Source organism: Xiphophorus maculatus, chromosome 16 (genome assembly GCF_002775205.1).
Source record: "Xiphophorus maculatus strain JP 163 A chromosome 16, X_maculatus-5.0-male, whole genome shotgun sequence".
NCBI classification, from domain to species: Eukaryota; Metazoa; Chordata; class Actinopteri; order Cyprinodontiformes; family Poeciliidae; genus Xiphophorus; species Xiphophorus maculatus.
Window position 1 is genome coordinate 24,249,016 of NC_036458.1, and position 22,800 is coordinate 24,271,815.

The 22,800-nt window shown below is 39.0% G+C and overlaps 1 protein-coding gene across 1 annotated transcript; it reads right to left on the bottom strand.

Annotated features, from left to right (window-relative positions):
• Positions 1-278: 278 nt before the first annotated feature.
• On the bottom strand, positions 279-21,536 carry LOC102223423 (MAGUK p55 subfamily member 2-like). Its single transcript, XM_005811728.2, has 14 exons — positions 21,276-21,536; positions 14,074-14,122; positions 13,755-13,855; positions 13,488-13,643; positions 13,207-13,377; positions 10,996-11,103; positions 9,364-9,483; positions 9,089-9,220; positions 7,786-7,888; positions 7,259-7,327; positions 6,973-7,134; positions 6,631-6,833; positions 4,304-4,432; positions 279-4,208 (listed from the first exon to the last, which is right to left on the bottom strand). The coding sequence occupies exons 2-14, from the start codon at positions 14,102-14,104 to the stop codon at positions 4,032-4,034; spliced, it is 1,662 nt and encodes a 553-aa protein (XP_005811785.1). The 5' UTR covers positions 14,105-14,122; positions 21,276-21,536; the 3' UTR covers positions 279-4,031.
• Positions 21,537-22,800: the final 1,264 nt, after the last annotated feature.

Below are 22,800 nucleotides of genomic sequence, written 5' to 3' on the forward strand. Positions count from 1 at the left end.
ATAAAATACATCACAAATCACAGTATGTTATCTTATCTTATTGGTTTGTTTAAAAAAGACAGCAGTCATTGGGCCAAAACTGAGGTAGCCAGAGGAAATACATGAGGAAATTATGCAAACCCACACAGAGATGGATCGAGTCCAGGACATTTTATCCTCCCTCTGAAATGCTGATAAAACTGTTCCATCAAAATATAAAGTATACATATAAAAGTTCTGCATGATTTCCAGATTTAGGTTTCTCAGGAGCATGTTCTAAGATGAAAGAAAATCACACATTTAAATCAAACCAATAATTTATTCTGAAAAGATTAAAGCATACTTAATGGAAAGCTTCCATTATTACATAAACAAAAAAATAAATCAGGCTTAATCCAGCATTCCATTTACAGTAAGACAAAATATGTTTTTCAGTCATCATACTTGTAACAGTTTGTAGTTTTTGAACTATACAAAGTTATAAAAATGGACTGAGATATCGGTTGTCAACAGGAAATGGAGGATTTTCCAGTTTGACCAGCCAGTCGGAAACTCAAAAATAGAATTTCTTATTTGCGAACACTGCTAACGAGAGAACAATCCAAGTTAGCAATTTCCAGTGTCAGTAAGATGTTTGAATTAATGTCTGTCTGTGAGAGAAAGAGTGAGAGCAAGACTTCAATATGATTCAATAATTTCATATGAACCGAACCAGGAGCAGCAGAAAGGAGACAGCTGGAAAATTCAAATGGGCATCTTTCCCATTTGAATGAGCCTCAGATCCATATTTATAATTAAATAGTTAAATATGATTGGTTTAAAACAGAGGTGTCTCCAGACTCTGGCCTAGCAGATAACAGGAGGGAGAATGGAGGACAGCAAAGTAGCTCTGCTTTATCCTTTAGAGCGTTCAACCTTGTTTATGGAAAATTATGATTCTGAAAACATTGACAGCCTTTTGGAAATCACAGACTTTCAGTTTTCTACACACAGGAAAATAACAATAGCTGCACTCCCCACCCAGGGGCTCCTAAAAGACGGAAAAGAATCCATAACTATTTGATCTTTCTTTTAGAACAATACGACATTTATTGGGATTGCTCTCACCCAGTGTTGCCTCTGATCCCAAGGTAAATATATTGACCAAAAAATGTTTTGAATATTGTTTGTAGTATCTTCTGATACTATAGTTCTTAACCAGAGTCCACTAAATTTTTATGAGCAAATCAAAGCTTTACTAGACAGCAAATTGACAATACAGTGCTGCTCAACACATCTCTAATACAAAACAATGTCTGCTTTATCCAAATTGTCAAAAAATAATTAACAGCGTGTCATCATTTTTGAGCAAGTTTTACATAATATTATGGAATGTTTCAGTTGTTCATATCAAATACAGATATGTTTTTTTACCATCTTCACTGTATACACTATGTAGTAGATATACTGGAAGAGATATGTACTGTAAACCTATATTTGAAGACACTTCTTGCTTTAATTATTAATACAGAGAATTATCAGTTTTATAGATCAGAATAAAAAACAACTGCTTCTGTCCTAAGATGTAGCAATATTCATAAAGATGAAGGAAAAAATGCCTGTATTACATTTATTTTATTTTCAAAAATTGAGTGAGGTTTTGGAATGTCCTCAGGAGAGCAATAAAGATATTCTCAAACTTTCCAGGTGATCGGAACCTAAAAGCTCCCAGACAAACGTCTGTTCTTCAGGAACATTTAGGATCTAAAGCATAGATAGTAACTAAAAATCTCTTCCCAAAAGGAACTAAAACCACCACTGCCAGGTAACAATCAGTAGTTATTAAGTATTTAACAAGCACCAGTTTTTTTTGTTTATGACTCGACATTGTGCGTTAAAATCATCCAGTAGCTGCCAGTCAGAACCATGATCAGAAGCTGCGTTTCCATTGACCATATAATTGCGAAAATAGAAATTACAAAAATAAATTTGCTTACTGGAAACTCGCGGTTTTTGATAAAAATGCTTTTGTTCTGGGATGAGGTGATTTTCCGTGGTATCGAAGTGTGATCAAACAACTGGATGTTGCTGCTGGAGGAAAAGACGAAAAAGATGTCAGGAAGTCCTTGGCTCGTTCATTAATGACTTTTTGCGTGAGCAAACTTATTCACGCGTGAATTTAATTGTGTTTCTTATTTAATGGAAACATCGCAATTGCAAAATTGTGTTTTTTTGGCATTGGCAAAATATCAACAATGTTTTGCTGAAATTTGTAATGGAAACGCAGCCAGTGCGGCAAGTAGCAGTGGGAATGTGAGAAGGAACAACATAGATCTTGTGTTATACACTCATGGGTTATAAGCATGTATTTAAAAATGGCCTTCTGGACATTTAAACCAATATAAATACCTTTTATACCATTGTGTATATACAAGCTATCTACAAAAAGAAGAGATCTAGTTAAACAGATCTGGATCAGCGCAACATAAAAGTGTCAGCTGGGATTGAGGGACTGTTTTAAAGCGACGCAGCGTTTTTAAGGAGCATAACGTTGGGGGTTTCTATCAGAGAGTCCAAACTGTGTAACACGTCAGTTCTCAGAACCGCTGCTGCTCTGGTGATCTGTGTTACGGTCTGAGTCCTTGGCAGTTGTGTTGCAGTTTGTAAAGTCACATAATCAGAGAGTAAGGCAATATTATGGGATGACTGAAAGCATTCAGACTGTGATTTGTTTCAACTGGCTCAATTAGTTTTACGGCTGACTCACACTGAAAGAGTTTCTTTCAAATGCAGTTTTATGTTCGCTAAATTTGTTTCACAAAACCCACAGATCATTGCCTTTTAGACAGACGGAAGAGTTGACAACATCTAATGCCTCAGTTATTTAAATTACAATGAATCGGTTTTGTATATTCTGACCATCTGCAAGATCTTAACAATATTATGTCACATGCTTTGGGTTAATATAATTCCCATGTAAAGGATAGTCTGTCCAGCTACTGGAAAAAAATCTCCAACTTCTTTATTTCCATCTCAACAGCAGGGTTATACTAGAAAAAAAATTGCATCTGACAATCTGCTGCTGTTTTTGCAATGAAAAAAATGTACATTTCACAATAACTTTACCACCGTACTGCTTCTGTAACATATACAAAAATGCTACACTGCATTAAGAAATTCAGTATCCTTAAATATATTACAGGCATACAGTGTCTGACTACCAGCTTTTCCTAACAAAACAACCCAGACCCACTGAGGCGTGGAAGGCCTCTGAAGGAGAGCTAACCAGGGGGATAGTCTAGCCGCTACACTCAGTTAGCATAACGACAAGCTTCTCTGTGTTTTGTATATTCTCTGCACCAATATGTTCACCACCAGATGTTGCTTGTCTGACTTAATCAGCTAAAAACTTAATGATTCTTCAATAAAAGCCTATTACTGCTGCTAAGGCTGTAGTTCACATGAGCGGCAGCCATATTGGAATTTGTGGTGGAGATTGATGGAGCAACACATGATTTAAATAAGCCGGGGTTAGTCTGGTACATTATTGTGTATGAATGTCCAAGCAATTTGTACGTTAACAGCAAGTGGAAAAATATTTGATATTAGTTGGCAGGATCTGTTTTCTGTCTGAAATGAATCTCTTGGCACATTTTGACCCCTAAAGTTCTGACCTCCTTTATGATATGTAACCAATGGAAAAATAAATGTCTGAAGTTTGCAAGTAAAACGTAAAAATAGAAAGTTCTGAAGTCCTCAGGGTCACAGACGCATGCATGTGCATGCACAGAGTCTTACTGAGAAGACTTCAAATCATCCAACAACTTTTTGAGACTTTAGTGCACCTGAAGCCAGCCGGGCCTTTACCATCCAACACACTAAGTTCTGCAAGAGGAATTGTACCAAAGGATGCCGAGTCCTCACATCATGACAGTTTTATTCTACACACACTTTACACACACAGTTCCTGCTGTGGTCCAGGTGCATTTGGTCCAGGATATGCCAGATGTCTGTTGAAACTGATGAAAACATGAGTCTTGAGAATTGAAACAAGTGGGCAGAGTTCCCAGGTCTTAGAACACCCAAGTGACTGGGACCCACTGTGGGTTTTTGGAAACTGTTTCCAGAGCTGCTTTGACGGTGCGATAAGTCTCATCAAGGTTCTCATTGACGATGGTGAGGTCAAAGAAGTGACCAAAGGCAGCCTGGATTTTAGCACTCTCGTCACATGTCCTCTGCAGCTCTTCGTCCTGCAACACAGAACACACAGATTGGCTCTCCGCGCACTTCTGTGACACATTTTTCAGTGCTCTAGAAGAAGAGAAAAGGTTCATTTTGCTCATACTGTCAGGGCCTTTGTGACCACCCCAGCCTCCACAGCCGAGTGATTCATCGCTTTGAGCACCTCAAAATCAGGAGACTGCAGGAAAACCACGTAGGGCAAGAACTCCGAGGTCCGCAGCACTTTGAGAGACTAGAAGCAACATGCAGAGTAAATGGACACATTAGATTTTAACTTTAACATTGTATCAAAGTTAACACTTTTCCTGTGCTTTAGAGAGCATATCTTAGAGTTCATGACAAAAAACTAAAAGAGCTGAAAGAGGAGTACTTCATGACACACATCACAGATCTTACAGGCAACAGAAAGTTTCTCTGCCCGTCATTACAGTCATGGAACCTGGTTTTTCCACCAGCCTGGTGCTGGTAGCCTTCCACAACAAATCACAAAAGTGACTTTGGTAGGCTGACCGCTCCTGGAGGGCTTGATCGTTGGTTCATGTTTTCTCTATTTAAGGGTAATGGATCTCACTGTGGTGGTCTGGAGTTTGACAGTAAAATCTAACTCAGTTCCTCCCTGTTCCCATTAATGCCTGATTTAAGAGGGAGAGCGGTCATGTTTTCCAACAGGACCAGGTTGGTTTAGTATGAAGCCCCTCAGAGGACTTGGGGGAACATTTTTCTTTTGCGTTGTATTGCGATAATGTATTTACTAGTCACTTCATGCGGCATGTTGAATAATGACAGTCTTTCTGCTCCAATAAAAGATTTTGCAAGGTTTTTCCATGTATGTTAGTGTCTCGTTTGTGAGATATCTGAAGTTGTATGTCTTTTTATTTAGGACACAAATGCACCACAAACATATGTGCAGAATGCCAGTGGCAAAATATTTCAAACATGAGTTTTCCCTCCCAACTCTAAGGCATAAACATAACAAAAACTTTCTGTAAGTAGGAATGAAAGGAAGAAAAAGTACATCCAAACTATTTGAACTGTTTTTGAGTTATTTTCATGGGGTAATAATATCGCCATCTGACAGCTTTCTGCACCAAAGAGTTAAGAATGTATGAAAATGGTTATACAGGTTCATTAAAGGTATACATAAAGACTGATAAAAAATATAAATTTTAAATGTATACTTATCACTATAACAAAATATGGCAGGATGTATGTACTAATTTATTGCTAGACAATGCAAAAGAAAAAAAATCCCCCATGCTCCTTTCTGTGCTCCATAGTTTAGATAGATTTTTTCTTTAATAACACTAAAAGCTGCTTTTTGTCTTTACTTGACTTATCTTTGATACATATTAAAGTTTGTTGACCAGAAGCATTTAACTGTGAAAGAAAAACAAACTGAAGGAATCTGTAAAGGGGCAAATTCATATTCATGAATTGGAGCTGAACAGCTGCTACAAACAAATACGTAAATATGTCTACAAGCTCCTAAAGTTCTAGCTGTAGGAGCTTGTAGTCATGGCAACTGAACAACAAATGGACGATCATGGCTGACCCTCAATATTTCTAAGAATTATGGAAAAAAATAATAATAAAAAGAATCTCATAACACCTTTACTTCCAGGGTCAACTTAAAACGGTGAGAAATTTACTACAGATAAATCTGTGTAAGTAACTTTTATTTAAAAAAATATTTCTTTACATATTGGTAAAACTGTCACCATGTCATGACAATATGAGACAGATTATCTGTGAAAAAAAGTCCAGCTCCTCCACAAGAAGAAATTTACATTTGACTATCTGAAGAAATGCACAGCTCCCGGTCAAAAACAGCCAATCAGAGCCAGTAGGAGGGTCTTAGCGCTGTCAACGAACCTCATATACATGCTGCTAAATGTGATAATGTCCGAGAAACAATTTACTGTTCTGGGAAAATTGTTTATCCCCACTCACCTGTGACTATGTTAAATAGCTTTAGCATTCATGACAGACTCTTTTGTGGTGAACTAGCTGTAACAGAGAGCAAGGGGCTGGGCATGAGGAGCACATACAACAGGATGATTGACAGCGCTAAAATCCTCTTCTTGACTCTGATTGGTTGTTTCTGACTGAACTGAGTATTTCTGGAGCTATCACTGGGAGAAGGCAGAGGATTTTTTTTCACAGATTATCTGTCTCATGAACCACATGAGAAGCCAGAAGAGTTTAGACTTTAGCTTCCCGTTGGGTTTTCTGTTCTTCTGTTAGGTATTTTTGTAGCTTAATTACACTTAAATGTTTCAGATTCTAAAACAAATTTTAAGATCAGGTAAATATAACAAGAGATGCTGTCACAACAAAGTGACAGTTTTATCAAGATTGTAAAAAGCATGTTTTTAATCTAAGTTTTAATGGTTTTAAAATCCCAAGGAGAAGGTGAACGTGTCTACAAACCTGTGGGTTGGCATCCAGGATGCAGACGCGTCCCGCCTCCACCACCTCATGGATGGAGTCAATCTTTAAACCGTACAAGTTGCCTTCATATTCTCCATATTCAAGATAACGGCCATTCTTGATGTCAGCCTCCATCTTGTTGCGGCTTGTGAAAGCGTACATCCGACTCTCACGTTCTCCCTTTTTAGGCTTTCTGGAGGTGTCTGGATACACACAAAAACACAGTCATTTCCAGATTTTTAGAGGGAGCGTACTTGTTGTCAAAGATGACAGAAATCTTAAAAGTGTCCTCTGAGCTTCAAGTCAAATAATGGAATCACTGAAAGCCGTCGGGTTTCCTACATGGGATGGTGGTGCCGAAGAGCTGCGGATCCCTCAGCAGCAGCTTGGCCTTTAGTCTCCGCCTCCCAACGCCCTGAGCTCCAATTAAAACCAGAGTTTTTCTTTTGAATGGTGGAACCTTGGCCACCTCCTCATATAGCAGGATTTCATGTCTGTCAAACTCTATGAAGGAGATGAATGGTTAAAGGAAATGAGGTAAGCAACTTAATAAAAAGGAACATTTCAGAAGGACTCAGGGAAGAAATGTACATTTTCTGAAGTAAAAACAGTGAAATCAGACGATTACCTGCATTTTTTGTGGTCACATACATCATTTTCTTCTTCTTCTTCACTCCAAGACCAGTGCAAAGATTTCCTGTCACACCATAATAAAACAGTTTTAGTGTAGCCAGGCTTGCATTAGCTGACTGAATCGTCTCCACAGACTCAGTGGTGGATCCATTCAGCTGCCATTTCATGCAGTCGTATACAAAAAATCTGAATCTGTGTTGAAGTGAAAATAACAACCTCTAAGCAGGTATTAAACATATTTTCATTAAGCTCATATTTCTGATTTAAAATGTTGATATTCTCATCCTAACTATGTTTTCATTGGTTGGAAGCTGAAAATCATAACTAACAGAAATAAAGCTTGAAGTTTTCAGTCTGTTAAGTATTAATTGACATAATATCTTTTACTTAGTTAAAGATGTCACTAACTTTTCAAAGTATTCTAATTTAAAGAATATGACAGGACAGAGGTGGGAATTTACCAGCAGATGGCAGCAAATCCCTGGAGTTTTAATCAGAGTTTAGTTCTTTCAGTCCACATACCTGCAGGTGCCAACTCCACATCCTTCTTCACAAAAGCTTTTCTTTTCTCCTCCAACATCTGACTGGGGATCAGCCCTGTACTTCCACCCTCCACATGTCGGGCCTGAACACCATGCGCAGCCACACAGCAGTGTTCAAAATATTAGTGTTTAAAACAAAGACTGGAAAGTCCCAAGCTCCTATGAAGGATACTGTTACGGCCCTGGGCCTTAATGGCTGGGTTGCAGGTGTCTTGTCTGTCTTTGTGCTCCTCCCCTTTACAGGTGCTGCTGATTTTATTCATTTGGAGCACAGAGCATTTAAACCTGGCTGTCTCCACCTTCTGGGTCGCCTTCAGCGTCCACTCTTCCTTGATGCTTGCGGTGTTTTGTTGCCAGGCCTCAGCTCCCCTCCTTTTGCACATTTGAGTTTGTTCTTGTTTTTGCACTTCAACAACTCCATATGCACTCATACATCACATCCAAACATTTGCATTACACCACTGATACTGACATCCTCAATCCATTGTTGTTTGAGTTAATAAATATTCCTTTTTTATGCACTTTAATCCCTGCATGGTCTCCCGTTATTGTTATGAACTTGAGCCAGTCGTAACAGATACTGAAGCAAATTTTATTTTGTAGTAAAAAAAAAAAAGGAAACGGAAAATTAGGACGTTAAATAAAATGAGTGTCTTGATTGTTCTTATACTCAAATATCTCCTGCAGAAACATGAAAATGTTTGTAGGTTTTGCTTTACTAGCTGAGTAGAAAGTACTGCTGCTGTTTCTCTTGTGTCTGCTCTGTTTTCTCAAACCCCCAGTTGGTTCTGGTTCTGCTGGAAGTTTCTTCCTGTTAAAGGGGAGTTTTTTTCTCTTGTGACGTGCATGCTCAGTATGAGGGATTGCTGTGAAGTCAACGACAACATGAGCGTTTTGTCTGCTGTCGCTACGTTCTCGTCTGTGAAGAGTGAATACTTCGACTCAATGCCTCCATACAATCTGCTGGGTTTTGTTAGATTAAAAACGCTTGTTTAATTTGAATCAATCACTCTCGGATTGATTCAGAAAGTGCAATTAGGAATTCTAAATATAATGTAAAATAAATAATAAAGCAGAACATTGCTTAGAGCATAAAGTATAGAATTAGGCCGAATAGATCTGCCCTCATGGATCGGGTTCATTGTGACCGAAACCCAATCTAAAAGATTTTTCTAAATTGGAACCGATCCAATATCAATATCTGGATCGGTGCATATCTAGACTGTACAGTCTGAGCAGATAAATCCTACATGCTACAATTGCTTTGTGTGTAAATCTCTTACCTGCCACCAGTTGACATCATCTTGGTTGACTATCTGAAGGATGTCTCCTGTCTCAAACCTTAAGCCTGCTTCCTTACAAGGAATCAGGGTGTCATTGGCTGGGTCGTAGTCATAGTGACACTTGAAAAACACCTGGACAAATTCAAACAAACAGGAGGCTTTACGTAATGGTTTCCCCAACTCATTGGTTCAACAGGCATCACGTTCATTCTGGATGACAAAAATCACAAATTACAGAAGAGCTTCCAGCAGGAGGTGGTGTTAGCTTGTGTCACCTGTCTTGGTGGAATGGTCTCATGGTAGCTGGGCAGAATCTTCAGAACCACAATGCCACTGGCTGCCTGTAGCTCCTCCAGCAGCACCCTGGGGTCCTGGCTCACATCTCGCCCGTTCACCTGTCAGAACACAAGAACAGTATGTTCAAATTAATTATTCACAAAGCTCTTCTCTACGATGAAGCTGTTAGGTGTTTTTCTATAAACTGTTGCATAGAATGAAATAAAAAAGTTCAATGTACCAATAACAACCAGGCAACACTGATGTACAGTATACCAACCTAATTTGTTGTGGAGTATTAGCTTTTTCTGATATACATTTTTATGTTTTTCTTGTTTATAGTAAGAGAATTCAGCATTGGATTCTGTGTGTGTGTGTGTGTGTGTGTGTGTGTGTGTGTGTGTGTGTGTGTGTGTGTGTGTGTGTGTGCGACAAGAATCTTTAATTTGACTGTCTTTTAATAAAGATCTAACCAAGAACTCAGTTTTCAAATCAACTTGTGACTAGAAAATCTATATACAAAACAACGGTTGCTCTGTTTTTCACATGCAACATTGCTTAATGTGCTATCCTTGATTAAATACATTTAAATTGAAGTGAATCACAACATTGGAGCTAATCTTGCAACATTAACATTTTTCACTTATCCATGCTGATTTTTAACAGATTTGAAGTTCTCTTTAAGGATCCGAATATAAAAACAGCATTCATCATATTTTTAAACCATCCTTCAGCGAGGCGTCAAATATTTAAATCAGGAGATGTGATATCACGCTGTTTGAGAAGAAGAGCACAGTCACATTATAACATGGTTTTCCCATTTTAAAGCAAAGGCAAAATCATTCGATTTTAAATGTAGACTAGCTTTAGAGCTATATTAGCAATTGGCACAGATGGTGCAACATCTTTACAGGCAATATATGTATGTCTATTAAATATAGGATGATGACAACCTCTCATTAGCAACTCTATTAGCAACCATTTATTTTATTTCTTGTGATGTTTGTAATATAAATAATATTTTTCAAATGACTTTATTATTTAATTTCTGACTTATGTTTAAAATATCTGTACAGAAAAAAACTGGAACCAAAGTCACATTTCCTGTTTGGATATATAAACTTGACCAGAGAAGCTAATCCTGACTTAAAATTTGTTTTTTCTCACTTTTATTCAGACTTGAAACTTTTTTACATTTATTTAGAATTAACGCTGCCTCATACTTTCTGGTTTTTAGTTGGCCATGAGTTTTTAGGGTTTTTTTTACAGCAGTGTCCAGCTTTTCCCTTTCTTGCTATGCTAGCTTGAGGAGCAAAACATTGGGATAAATTTAGCAGCCAATCATAAAAATGAGCAAGGCAGATAACATTTGAGTAAGTATTATTCTTTATAACAATGATTTTAAAAAAGATGATATATATATATAATTAAAATTTTATCTTTAAAAATGTAGTTAGATCATTTGTTTTTAATTTTTCGGGGGGTTTTTTATCATCTTTGCTCAAACTTTCTGAGGCGGTCCTAACCCTACAAAGTCCCCCTACTTTGAAAAATACTGATGTAGATTATAGTAAAGAAAGTCTAAGTGCTCAGATTCAGAACCTAAAGAAAGGTAGAAATTGGATAAATGCCTCTTTGATGATGTCTCCAACATGCAGGAGGCCTTGCTGGTCAATAATCCCTCCATGGAGGATCCGGGCGATCACCAGCTCTCCACCTTCCACTTTGAACGTCACACCCTGAAACAACAGGCAAAAACTGTTTGAGTGAATCCAGAAAATGCTTAAAGAACAACAATCAACAAATGATAAAACTATGACTCTGTCAGGAGACATATTGCTAAAGATCCGGGAGAGAATCAACCTTACCATTGTCTCTGGAACATGATTGGAGCAGGACACAACCACAGCACTCAGCTAAACCATGTAGAAGCTAGGACATATGGTGGAAGTTCTAGATGCATTTTCTATAAGAAGGAGGTGTAATCTGGCAGTGTCATGGTTCGGTGTTGCTTGTGAACTTCACCTCAATGTTTCAAAAAGCGGATCGTTAGTCACAGTAAATTCGTGGATCTACAATTAGTGGAATATATTTCTCATTACACAAATATAGGTCGGTTTTTAAACTTTTTCTCCTTTATAGCTGCAGTATAATGTTTCTAACGTTTATAAAAATATATATATATTTTACATGTTTGTTAAAATTATCACTATGTCATGACAGTATAACATGAGAGATAATCTGCTTCCTCCTAGCCACCTTATTCCGAGCCCCCATGAGGCTTTGCGTGATTTATGGGCGCGACTTCCGCCGCAAACCGGAACCGCCATTTGTTTACATCTTAGCAACTCGCTAACCGGCTTTCGTAAGAGCTTTTAGGCTATAAAATATGTGGGAACACCAGCTATCAAAGTTTAAATGTGACAATATTGTTTTACCGCAACCTACAGCTATTGCGGGGAGGGATGGGAATTATGAACTTTATTATTTTTAAAATTCAAACGAAAAATAAAATTCACATCACACCAAGCTAATATTATGTAGTTCTGGTGTTTTATACTGTCGGTGCAAACCTGCAGCTCAGATCTCTGACCAGCTTCTCTGCTTTTCTCTAAGTCAGAACTTCAGAGAAACGAGCTGATAATTTACGGTCAGTCCGTCACAAAACGTAACGATCGTGTTCCTGTCGCTCCCTGAGATTAAACTCACAATTACGATCATCTGTAGTGAGACGCTCTCTGATAGCAGACGGTGTGTCCGTGAACAAGTTTTACTAAATATTGAATTATAACCAAAAAGAGAGCTGTAACTTCTATCATGAATATAGACTAGCAAAAAAACCCAACAAATTACAATGAAATACTGCTAATTCCGGTGGGCGCCGGAAGTAAGACCCATAATCGTTTCTCCAGTAAGCCTCGCAGGAGTAAAGTGGATAGACCTGCTGTCATCTGAACTAATAAAGACCTCAACAGAAACAACCAATCAGAGCAAGGAGGAGCATGGTAGTGCTATGAATCATCCACTTGTATGCACTGCTCAACCCAGCCCCCTTGTTCTCTGCTACCCTCCAGCTAGTTCACCACAATAGAGCCAACCACGACTGCTAAGGCTAGTTAGCATTCAGATTCATTTTATTCGTATCCCAATTTGGGCAATTAATATTGCAGAAATTAATGTTGCAGCAATATTAATTTCTGCAATATTAATATTGCAGCACCGTCATTAGCATGGCCACTAATGACGGTGGATAAATGGTTTTCCTGTTGTTTCTCCATTAACACATTTAGGAAGTTGATTGACAGCGCTAAGACCTTTCCCCTGTCTCTGATTGGTTGTTATTGAGTGGTGCATTTCTAAAGACAGAGATTGCAGCATTAGGAGAAGGAGCTCGATCTTTTCAGCTTATCTGTTATTCTGTCATTATTATGTAAAGTAAAAAAGAAAACCTAATAAAAACAAACATATTTTGTAAAAGTTATATACTGCAGTCTTAAGAACTGAAATTATCCATTGAAAAATGTTTTTTTTTTTTACAAAACTCAACTTTGTCTCATATTAAAGATGTTTGATGATCTGAAACATTTAATGTGATCAAAAAAGCAGAAGAAGTCTGTAAGGGAATAAATACTTTCTCACTGCACAAAATTAAAGCACCCAACATATCTACAGTAAACTATTTTAATCATGTGTTGTTGTTGGGGATGCTGTTGACATTCACTTTGAGATCAGATATTTTTTACAGGGAAAAATAATGAAAAGCTAATGTTTGCTGATTTGATGAAAGTAGAAATGTTTAGCTGTAGCAGGAATACAGGCAGTAGAGTTAATGTAGTTCTCACCAGATGTTCCCCGGCTACTTTGCGTATGCCAACCATGCGTATGGCATCAGAGGGCAGGGCCGGGTTGGTCGTCTGGCTGTCTTCCTGTTCATGATCAACACAGTCACATGGGCTGGGAGGCTGGCTCTCGCATGCCTGGGAGGCCACTGAATCATGAGTCTCCAGTAAAGACTAAATGGAAGAAAAAGACATAGAATTCTAGTTTAATATTCAAATGTATCTTTAGTCAGTCAAAGCTCCTGCTTAAAATGCAGCGTGGTGCATTTGTGTACATTCCACACCTGGAAGTGAGGCTGTGTGAGGATGCGGGCCAGCTCAGCGGCGGCGTCAGAGTGCTGCATGAACGGGTCCAGATCCCTGAGGATCTCCTGCAGGAGCTCCACGTTGTTCTCCCTCACTGGCGACAGCCTCGGCTCCTTGGGGCTCTCCTCCTGCTCCTGACGTTCACCAACAGTGAGCCGGGGTTTAATTCAGTGGAAATGACACTAGCGTGTTCATTTTAAATCTCAGATCCACTTCAAACGTTCGTATTTGAGTGTATGCCTCACCAAAGGGCTTTCCATAATGCCTTTGAGGTAGATGAGGTCCAGGTCGTTGGCGATGGTGGAGCTGGTGGTGCTGTCACTCATTGCGTCCAACACCTGGGGAGCTGACACACACACACGCACACACACATGCATACATACATTCAGCTGATGAGAATCAACATTACGTTTAAAAAACGTAACTTTCTTGTATTCACTTGATGCATAGAGAAGAGCCTTTAGGTGAAGAAAGGAAGGAGGATTTGTAAAAAATAAAAAACAAACGGACAACAATAATCTTATGGTGATAACTGCGAACATGAAGAATTGTGTCAGGTCTCACCAGGCTCTGTCCTGGTGGAGGCCACAGGCATGGCAGAACTTCAGCCAATCTAAGAGGGACAAAGAGAGGGAGAGCAGGGTGGAGGAATGGCTGCAGAGTTTAAGCAAAAAGATGACAGACCTGAGAACAAACTTATCATTAGTTAATTTATATGTTCCAAACACAGCCAAATACCTCAAACGGTTTGGGGGAGAACATGTTTTTACTAAAAACAATTTGAGGGGCATGCTGTGGTGGCGCAGGGGGTTAGCCTTTGGAGGCCTTAGTTCTTGACGCGGGCGTCGCGGGTTCGACTCCCGCTCCCGGCAGCCTTTGCCTCTTTCCTTTCTGCCTACTGTCGCAAACAAATACGAGCCACTAGCCAGTGTTGTAGTACTCGAAAACGGTCTTGGTCTCGAGACCGGTCTTAAGACCATTTTTTGATAGTCTCGGTCTTGTCTCGGACTCGACCACATTTGGTCTCGGTCTTGTCTCGGTCTCGGACATTGAGGACTCGGTATTTTATTTCAAGACCGGTCAAGACCACAACTGTGAAAATAACGCTAAATCATCAGTATCAATTTCTTTAAGATCCTTCTTTTTATTGGATGCACTCCTGATTCAAATCCAAGCAATAACCCGTCTCATTGGTAAATGCATGTTGTTGTTTTTTTAACTGCTGTCGCCCCACCCCCTTTCACCTTGAGCGCGGACTGCAGCACTTCGATTGAAAGTTACAAGTGGTTGTCTGAGAAGGGGATAAGATGTCGGCCAAATCATCGGTTATAAAATTTGGCTATTTAAAGCACAAACAATACATTTGTAAAGCAACATTGAGAAAAAAGCATACAGCGCAATGTAAGTTCTGCAGTGCTTCACTATCAGAGACGGTCGACACCTTGAAAGAAAGCACAAAGAAAGGTAAGCTGTGTGTAAAAGTGATATTAGGAAAGCTAGCAAGTTAAGCATCGTGCACGTTTAGGTGCAAAAATGCTGCAGTCTCTAATCTTTCTGAAGTGCAATGAAACCTTACTTTAAACTAATTTTATGTATCACCTACTTTATTTCAACCACTGTTCAACTACATGGTTATCCTTGTTCTCGAGTTTTGCCATTGACGTTTTCTAAAGCTTTGGCGTATTATGAAACTGCTTCCAGTTGTATAATTTTATTTTTGAAACGCATGCAGTTGGGCCTCTAAATGTCAGATTTCTTTATTATGTATGTTATGTATAAGTTGCTACATCCATTCAACAGCAGAGTTAAAGATGCAGTATGTAACTTTGTTAAAACAAAAAAATATCTTTGTAAAAGTTATATAGTTTTTTTTATATATTTATGTCACTATGTTGTGTCAGTATGTTATGAGACCGACAAGCTGTGAAAATATTGAGCTCCTCTGCCTTTTCTCCATGTTCCCAGTGCTAACTGGAGAAATACACTGCTTGGTCAAAAACAAACCATCTGATCCAGCAAAAGGGTCTTAGAACTGATAAAAGTCAGTCATGTTTTTGTGCACGTATTTCAATGGGGTTTGTATTTCTGCAGATGGCAGTAGTCGCTCAGGGAGGAAGTGAAGGAGATCAATCTTTTTTTCAACAAATTATCTGTCTCATAACATATTGTCACAACTTGGTGATAGATGTAGATTTATTTAAGAAAAGTTATATAATGTAACTATAATCTGTATACGAGAGAGAAACGAGAGAAATGATTGGCATTTTTTCAGTTTTACATATTTGCACATGGTTTTGAAATAGCACATTTAAAAACAACATAAATGTATGTACTGTTCATGAAAGGCAGAGAAAATACTATTTTGATCGACTTTGATTGTTTGAAATTCTGTGATTACAACATAGAAGTACTAAATAAAGATGTTTATGTTTATTCCAGTTCTCTGTGTAAAATATCTAGGTGTTTTTACGTGAATGTGGGTCTTTTAGATCAATTTTAGTGATTTTGATCATGTTTCACATTTTATTGTCACATACTGGCGCTGGTCTTGGTCTTGACTCGGTCTCGACTTCCCTCGGTCTTGGTCTTGACTTGGTATCGGACCCTAAAAGTCTTGGTCTTGTCTCGGTCTCGATACACTCTGGTCTTGGTCTTGTCTTGGTCTCGGGTTAGGTGGTCTTGAACACAACACTGCCACTAGCGCCACAAAAACTCTTCGGTGAAAAAAAAACAACAAAAAAACCCAAACAATTTGAAACATCTGAGGTGCATTAGATTCAGCCCCCTTTATTAGCCCTCAAATCAGCTGATTAATAACTAGAGTCCACGTGTAATCTAATCTGGTTGAATCTCATCTAATGCGCTCTGGTCAGTCCATCATCTGAACATGGAGAGGAAACTATAAACATTAGCCAGAGAAGCAGCCAATAGGCCCATAGAGGAGTTGCAGAGATCCACAGCTCAGACATCAGGATCTCCCAACAGGAAAACAACTAGACTTCACAACTCTGGAAGAGTAGCAAGACGAAAGATCATGCTTCCAGAACTCCATGAAAGTTCTGTTTGCAATTTTCCACAAATCATGTAGAGAAAACACAGTAAATAACAGGCATGTTCTGGAACACTTTAATCAGATGAGACCAAAATCCTTTGGCATGGATGGAAAACACTATATGTGGTGAAAAACTGACCCACAATTCCCGCAGTGAAACATGGTGAAGGCAGCATCATGCAAGGGTTTTTCTATTCTTTTCTCTGAATACAAAGATACACCACACATTTATTTATTTATTCTGAACCAAAGTACAATTTCAGCAGATAAACAGTTTTCCACCGTTAGCCCATTTAGCAGCAAGTACCCAAGGTTGATTGGGAGCGGTGGATTTCTTCAGAGAATAGCAGCTCAGGAAGGAAGAAAAGAGGATAGATCTTTTCACAGATTCTTTGTATCATACCATTTCAAACACACACACACACACACACACACACACAAAGCAGGCAGTGACGTCAGCAAGAGCAGGCGGAGCTTCTGCGATTGTTCCAGAATGAAGTCTGGCACAGACTGATGAGAGAGGGATAGGGAGGGGAATGTGGGTGTAACTAATCTATACATCACCATGACAACACGTTCAGCTACGCTTATTTTGACTAAGTAAGAACAGACCAGGGCGCTCTTTACATGTGACGATCTATGCATCTATCGTTGTAACGAAAAGCTGCTGTGAAATCACATGGCTGCCATGACAACGGCTCCTCCATTAGCTTTCACACTCACATCGATGCTTATTGCTGCAGTAGGGATTATACAACACCTTAGGCAAGAGCACAGCAGACTGGGAGGCAAAATAAGGATCTCGAAGAAAAACTGGATTGACTGAAAGGCGATCATCATGTCTGTCTTCACAGACTTAATAATCGTCCACGCATTTCTGATGGTGTCACAATCTTAGGAATTCGTCGAGATCCAAACAGTGATTTTAGGTACAGCGAGATGTCAACCCAACTGCCTAAAAAATCTGGGCCAAAAATCAAAGCCAAAACTTTGTTTCATAAACACGGACCTTTAGTTATACCTCATTAGATAGGCAGATATCTGTATTAATAGGGAAAAAACTGAATTATTTTACTAAAATTATAACAGCATACAGTTATGGTGCTAAAAAAGGAAGATCATTAAAATATAACATCAAATGTACAGAATAATACAAGCAGAGTCCACCGTGCTACCGTTCCATTGATGCGTTTTTGAACAGGGGTGCTCATAAAGCTTCAAGAGCCTGTGTGTGTGTAGGGGGGTGGGGGGGCGTGTGTGTGACTGATGATGCTGAATCACTCTTTACTCCACCAGCTTCCAGTTTCTCAGCTGATTTAGAGCAGACACTGAAACACAAGCATGTTTCAAGACACTAAGTTTCAGTAAAACCTTTGTTTGTTTTGTTTATTTGTTGTTGTTTTTTTACAAACTGTGGTGAAGGCCTGGCAGTAGAAGAGGATCGCTGAGACTTGCTGTCAAATGCAGTGAGGTACAAAATTATCTAAACAAGTTCAGTTTAACTTCATCAGAATAATATCCACATTTCTGAAACAGGACATTAGCTTGAGCATATAACTTATGAATCTGAAGGTAAATGTATTCATCATCTGCTATACAACTTGAAGTGGGGAATGCTTTACTTTTGTTCTCTTTAGTGCAACATATCAAAACAGTAACATTTTATCGATTGAACTTAATGGAACAGAATTATGCGTTTTACAGGCACATAGTGCTATTTTATAGCACAATCAAGTTGCTATGTTAACTACTGTTATAAAAATTTTATATATATGTCAAATATGACTTAAAATTAATGTTACTTCCAAATTTAATGCCTTGAAATTGGGCCTCTGTCTCTTTGAGAAACTCCTGATCTTTCTTAAACTCCGCCTCCAGGAAGTCATCACAACATGGCTCCTCTATTAACCCTATAACAACTTTTTACCAGCACTGATGAGAGGAGAAGCTCCTATAATGAGATCAGCATCTGCTGGATTTTACATGTACTGCCCCTTTAACATTATGAATGCTGTTGTTCCTACATATATTTCATATTAGCTGCTCAGATATGAACCATATAGATTCCTCAGGTCATCAGACATATGCTCACTCTGTGCAGCGTTTAGTTACCATCGCCCTCAGCTCTGGAACAAGCTGCCTGAAAACCTGAGATGTGCAGAAACTGCTGGCTTTAACTCAGAAATGAGAACATGACTGCTTACTGCAGCTCCCCCCAAAAATGTTTTATCATTTATATCATTCTTTAGCTTTTTAGTGCCTTCAATTTTGTCATTTAGTTTTTAAATTCATTTTATCTGTTTCTGAATTGCTCTGTGTTTGAATTACGTAGTAAAAAATTATAGATGCTGATAGATGCATTATTGCATCTATCAGCTTTTTCAGCATACCAATGCGTGAGCATAAAAACCATATTTATTACTTGATAACACTGAAAACATTGACAGATACAAGTACAGATACAAGGAAGGATGGATGAATGACAACAGGATAGTTTCCTTTTTTATACTTAAGGAAAACAAATCAAACATAGTTTTCTTCACTTTTGTTCATCTTGCAGTCGGCCATTGTTGTTCTTGCCCCCCCTCACAAAATGCCATTAATGCAGACCCGCCCCCACCCACTCATCACGGCGCCGCCTCCATTCATCTCCCACCGTCACCCATCTGCTGTGCTGAGCCATGAAACAAATGGCACAGGCACAGTTAGCACAGCCCACTAAGAAGTGTTAGTACAAAGGCTTGGAGAGCAGCCAAGCCTGGTTCTACTTGCTCTGCTTCTATATTTTTAAAGAACATAATTATTAGAAATGAGATCTCATGAAGTATTTCACGTCCTATAACATTTTTACAAATTCAGAAGATAATGTTCTAATCTGCAGCATAAGATAGAAGTGTTGTTTATGTGTAGCCTCTTTAGATGTGACTGTGGGGTGTTTACAACTAGTAAGGTCGCCCTTTTACTGCTGACTGGAATCAGAAAATATCAGAAGATTTGGTAACTGTGTAGAAAGAGTTAAAGTTAAGTACCTACAATCTTTAGGGAAATGTTTTACTAAATGTTAAAATAAGACTTAAGAGAGTTTGGAATGTCGACTAATCTTTTTGGCTTTTATTTTTAAAAAGTCAAAACAAGATGCTGTTTTTCAGTGTCTGCCCTCACAGTGAGGGCGACTGGGTCAGTGGTAAAGTAGTTGTTTTGCAATTGGAACAGTTGTTACAGGTTGATGTGTCTCTGGGCAAGGCACTTATCCTCAAGTTGCCTTCTGACTGGTGTGCATGTGAGGGTGAATCAGTCTGAACTGTAAAGCATTTGAGTGATCAGTGTGACTGGAAAGGTGCTGTATAACATCAGACCAATCATTGAAGGAAGACTAAAGGAGGATCTTTTGAAATGTGTCTTTTTTAAATTCCTTAAATAGAATTTGTAATCAGCTAAAATTGTATTATTTTGTAAATGTGACCTAAAATCTAGGTAATGGAAACTGATGTGTGCATCTCAACTCTGAGGCTGATTCAATGCGATCGTTGGCAGGACAGGAGTGGTTCACTGGAATCACAGAAATCAAGCTGAACCTTGAATAGGTTAGACTTCAATCTAACATATTGCTCAGTCCTGGACTGAATTATTCTACAGTCGTCACAGATGCTTTAAAATATAGATGATAATTTCTGAATTCTTTATTCTTTTTGTGAGAGAGCAAATAAAAAAAAGCCTATAATGTACTCAATTATGAAAACATGGACTCTGTATGTACATCACAATAGTGATTCTAGACTCGTGTATAGCAGCAGTTTGTCATTTTGCTCTCATTCATCCAGTCATAGTGTGCACCTGCTTCTCTCTGCATAGTCGTGGGTGGTGTGGGGATGGAGGTACAGTAGGTGGGACACACCATGTACACACACTCACTCACAAGGACAATTTAAAAAGCCCAATTTACCCAACAAACATATTTTGAGATGTGGCAGGACGCTGTAGTACCTGGAGAGAAGCCATGTATGCTCCTGGAGACAAAGCAAAGTCTGAGCTGCAAAAACAACAAAAGATTGCTAACTGCTGCGTCACCATGCAGCCAACTAACACAGACTTAAAAGTAAAGAGTAAAAATATTAACAAAACAAATCACATTGTTTCAGTGTGTTCTTTTTTTTATTAACCAAAACATGTAATTTACAGAATCTATTAGCTCCATACAACAACTCAGCCTGCGGCTTGACCAGGTTAGTATTTCAGTAGCCATTAGTCCCAGAGCTGATCAAAGCCAGTCCACGGTGAAACAGACACTACGCGAAATTAAGAAGCAGGGAATCAGATGTCTGCAAGTCTGTGTGCAAATTAAATTAGATATATTTTTAAAAAGTGCGTGCATAACACTCCTAACACAATAGGATGCTGAGCGCGGCTCTAATTGGTCTCAGAGGTCATTTATAACCAAAAATGACACGCCCACTTTCAAAATGCCTTCAACCCAAAGTCTGACCAGACAACAAAGAAACTATTTACCTCATTAACAGAACCTCAGTGTACGGTCATACATCACACCTTCAACAATACAGCTCCGCCAGCTCTGTGAGCAATAAACAATCGAGAGGACAGAACGCAGCAGTGAGAGCTGCAGGTCTCTGGCCGCTCTTTGTTTGGGGCCGGAGACCCGGCAGACCCCCGCAGACCCCGCAGACCCTGCAGACCCCGGAGACCCTGTCCCTCCTACCTCTGAACTCAGGGAGACAGGTTCCCGCTGGTCTCGTGCGTGTCTTGTTGTTGTCTTGCTCGTTGTCGACGTTAAGAACCGCGGCGGTGTCAATGTGACCGAAAAATAGCCGCAACTTCCGTGAAACTTCAAAATAAAATATTTGGACTTCTGACGGTAAAACACAAAGAGCTGAGATCTCCAGGGCACGAGGCGCACCGAGCGGTTCGCGTCTCACAACAACAGCAGCCTCAACATTAGCATTTGTTGCACTGCTGAATTAATGGAACCCCAGAGAGCCCCTCCCTCTGCGCACAACCAAACACACCTCCACTCCTCTAAAAACCACATTTGGCAAAAAAAAAAAAAAAACAACAAAAAAAACTTTTTAGTATGACAACATTTTATGAGACATCCATCCATTTTCTAACACCCTTGTCTCCAGTGGGGTCAGGAGGGCTGCTGGTGTCTATCTCCAGGTAACGTTCCGGGCGAGAGGCGGGGTCACCCTGGACAGGACATCTTGAACCAAATCACATAAAGAAATACACTAATTTGTCTAATTATTTAGAGTTAGCAGTTAGTTGTGTTTGTGTTCTAAACAAAGCCCCTAAAAGAGATCCTGGAGTCTTTAAATCTCTATTTTTTCTTTAGTGTTATGAAAAATTTAACAACTCTTTGTTTTCTAGACAACCTAGGTGACTGAATGCAGGGCTCTGAACTATCTGCTGGTTCTTTAACTAGGTCCAAAACGAGGCAACACTACCACCCAGGGGAAAGGGTTGGATGTTGCATCTTAACCCAGGTAAATAGATTAGAAAATGTAGTGGCAACAAACAAAGGAAGAAAAAAATATTATTTTATGAAGATCTTGAGGTTAAGGCTGTGCATCAAAAGGCAAAAAACAGAACATTTTAAAGTATTATAGTAATTACATTAAGCAAGTATTTATACTTGCTTTTTTAAGGTTTTGTGTATCCTTTAGATAATGTTTAGGCAAAAAGAAACACCACTGACACACTCCTGTTCCTAAACTCCTTAATGATGTCTATAATGACATCATTACTTTGTGTAACACCCCAACACACACACACACACACACACACACACACACACACACACACACACACACACACACACACACACAACAGACTGAGATGAAGAAGCGGAGCGTAAGATTGGATGCTGTGATGGTGGAGTGTGTTACTGTTTGACATTTTCAGACTGAGTTGAATTATATTCCAATTATTTGGTTTGTTTGCAAAACATAAGTGCCAAATGAAATGACCGTTCTACAATACCTACAGTTTTGAGATCACTGGACACTAATTGTGTCCTTCACACACTAAGGACTGGATGTAGTGTGAAGTGCTTTGGAGTAGCTGGTCTTGAGAAAGAGCTCAAAAGATTTTGACCATCAAATAAATGTGAATATCAAAGAAAAATAACCTGTACGAATGCTAACAAGCTTAGGATGGTGATTTATCTTTGAAAGAAACTAAGAATCGACTGTGATTAGTCCTGACAATATTATTCTTCCTTCTTG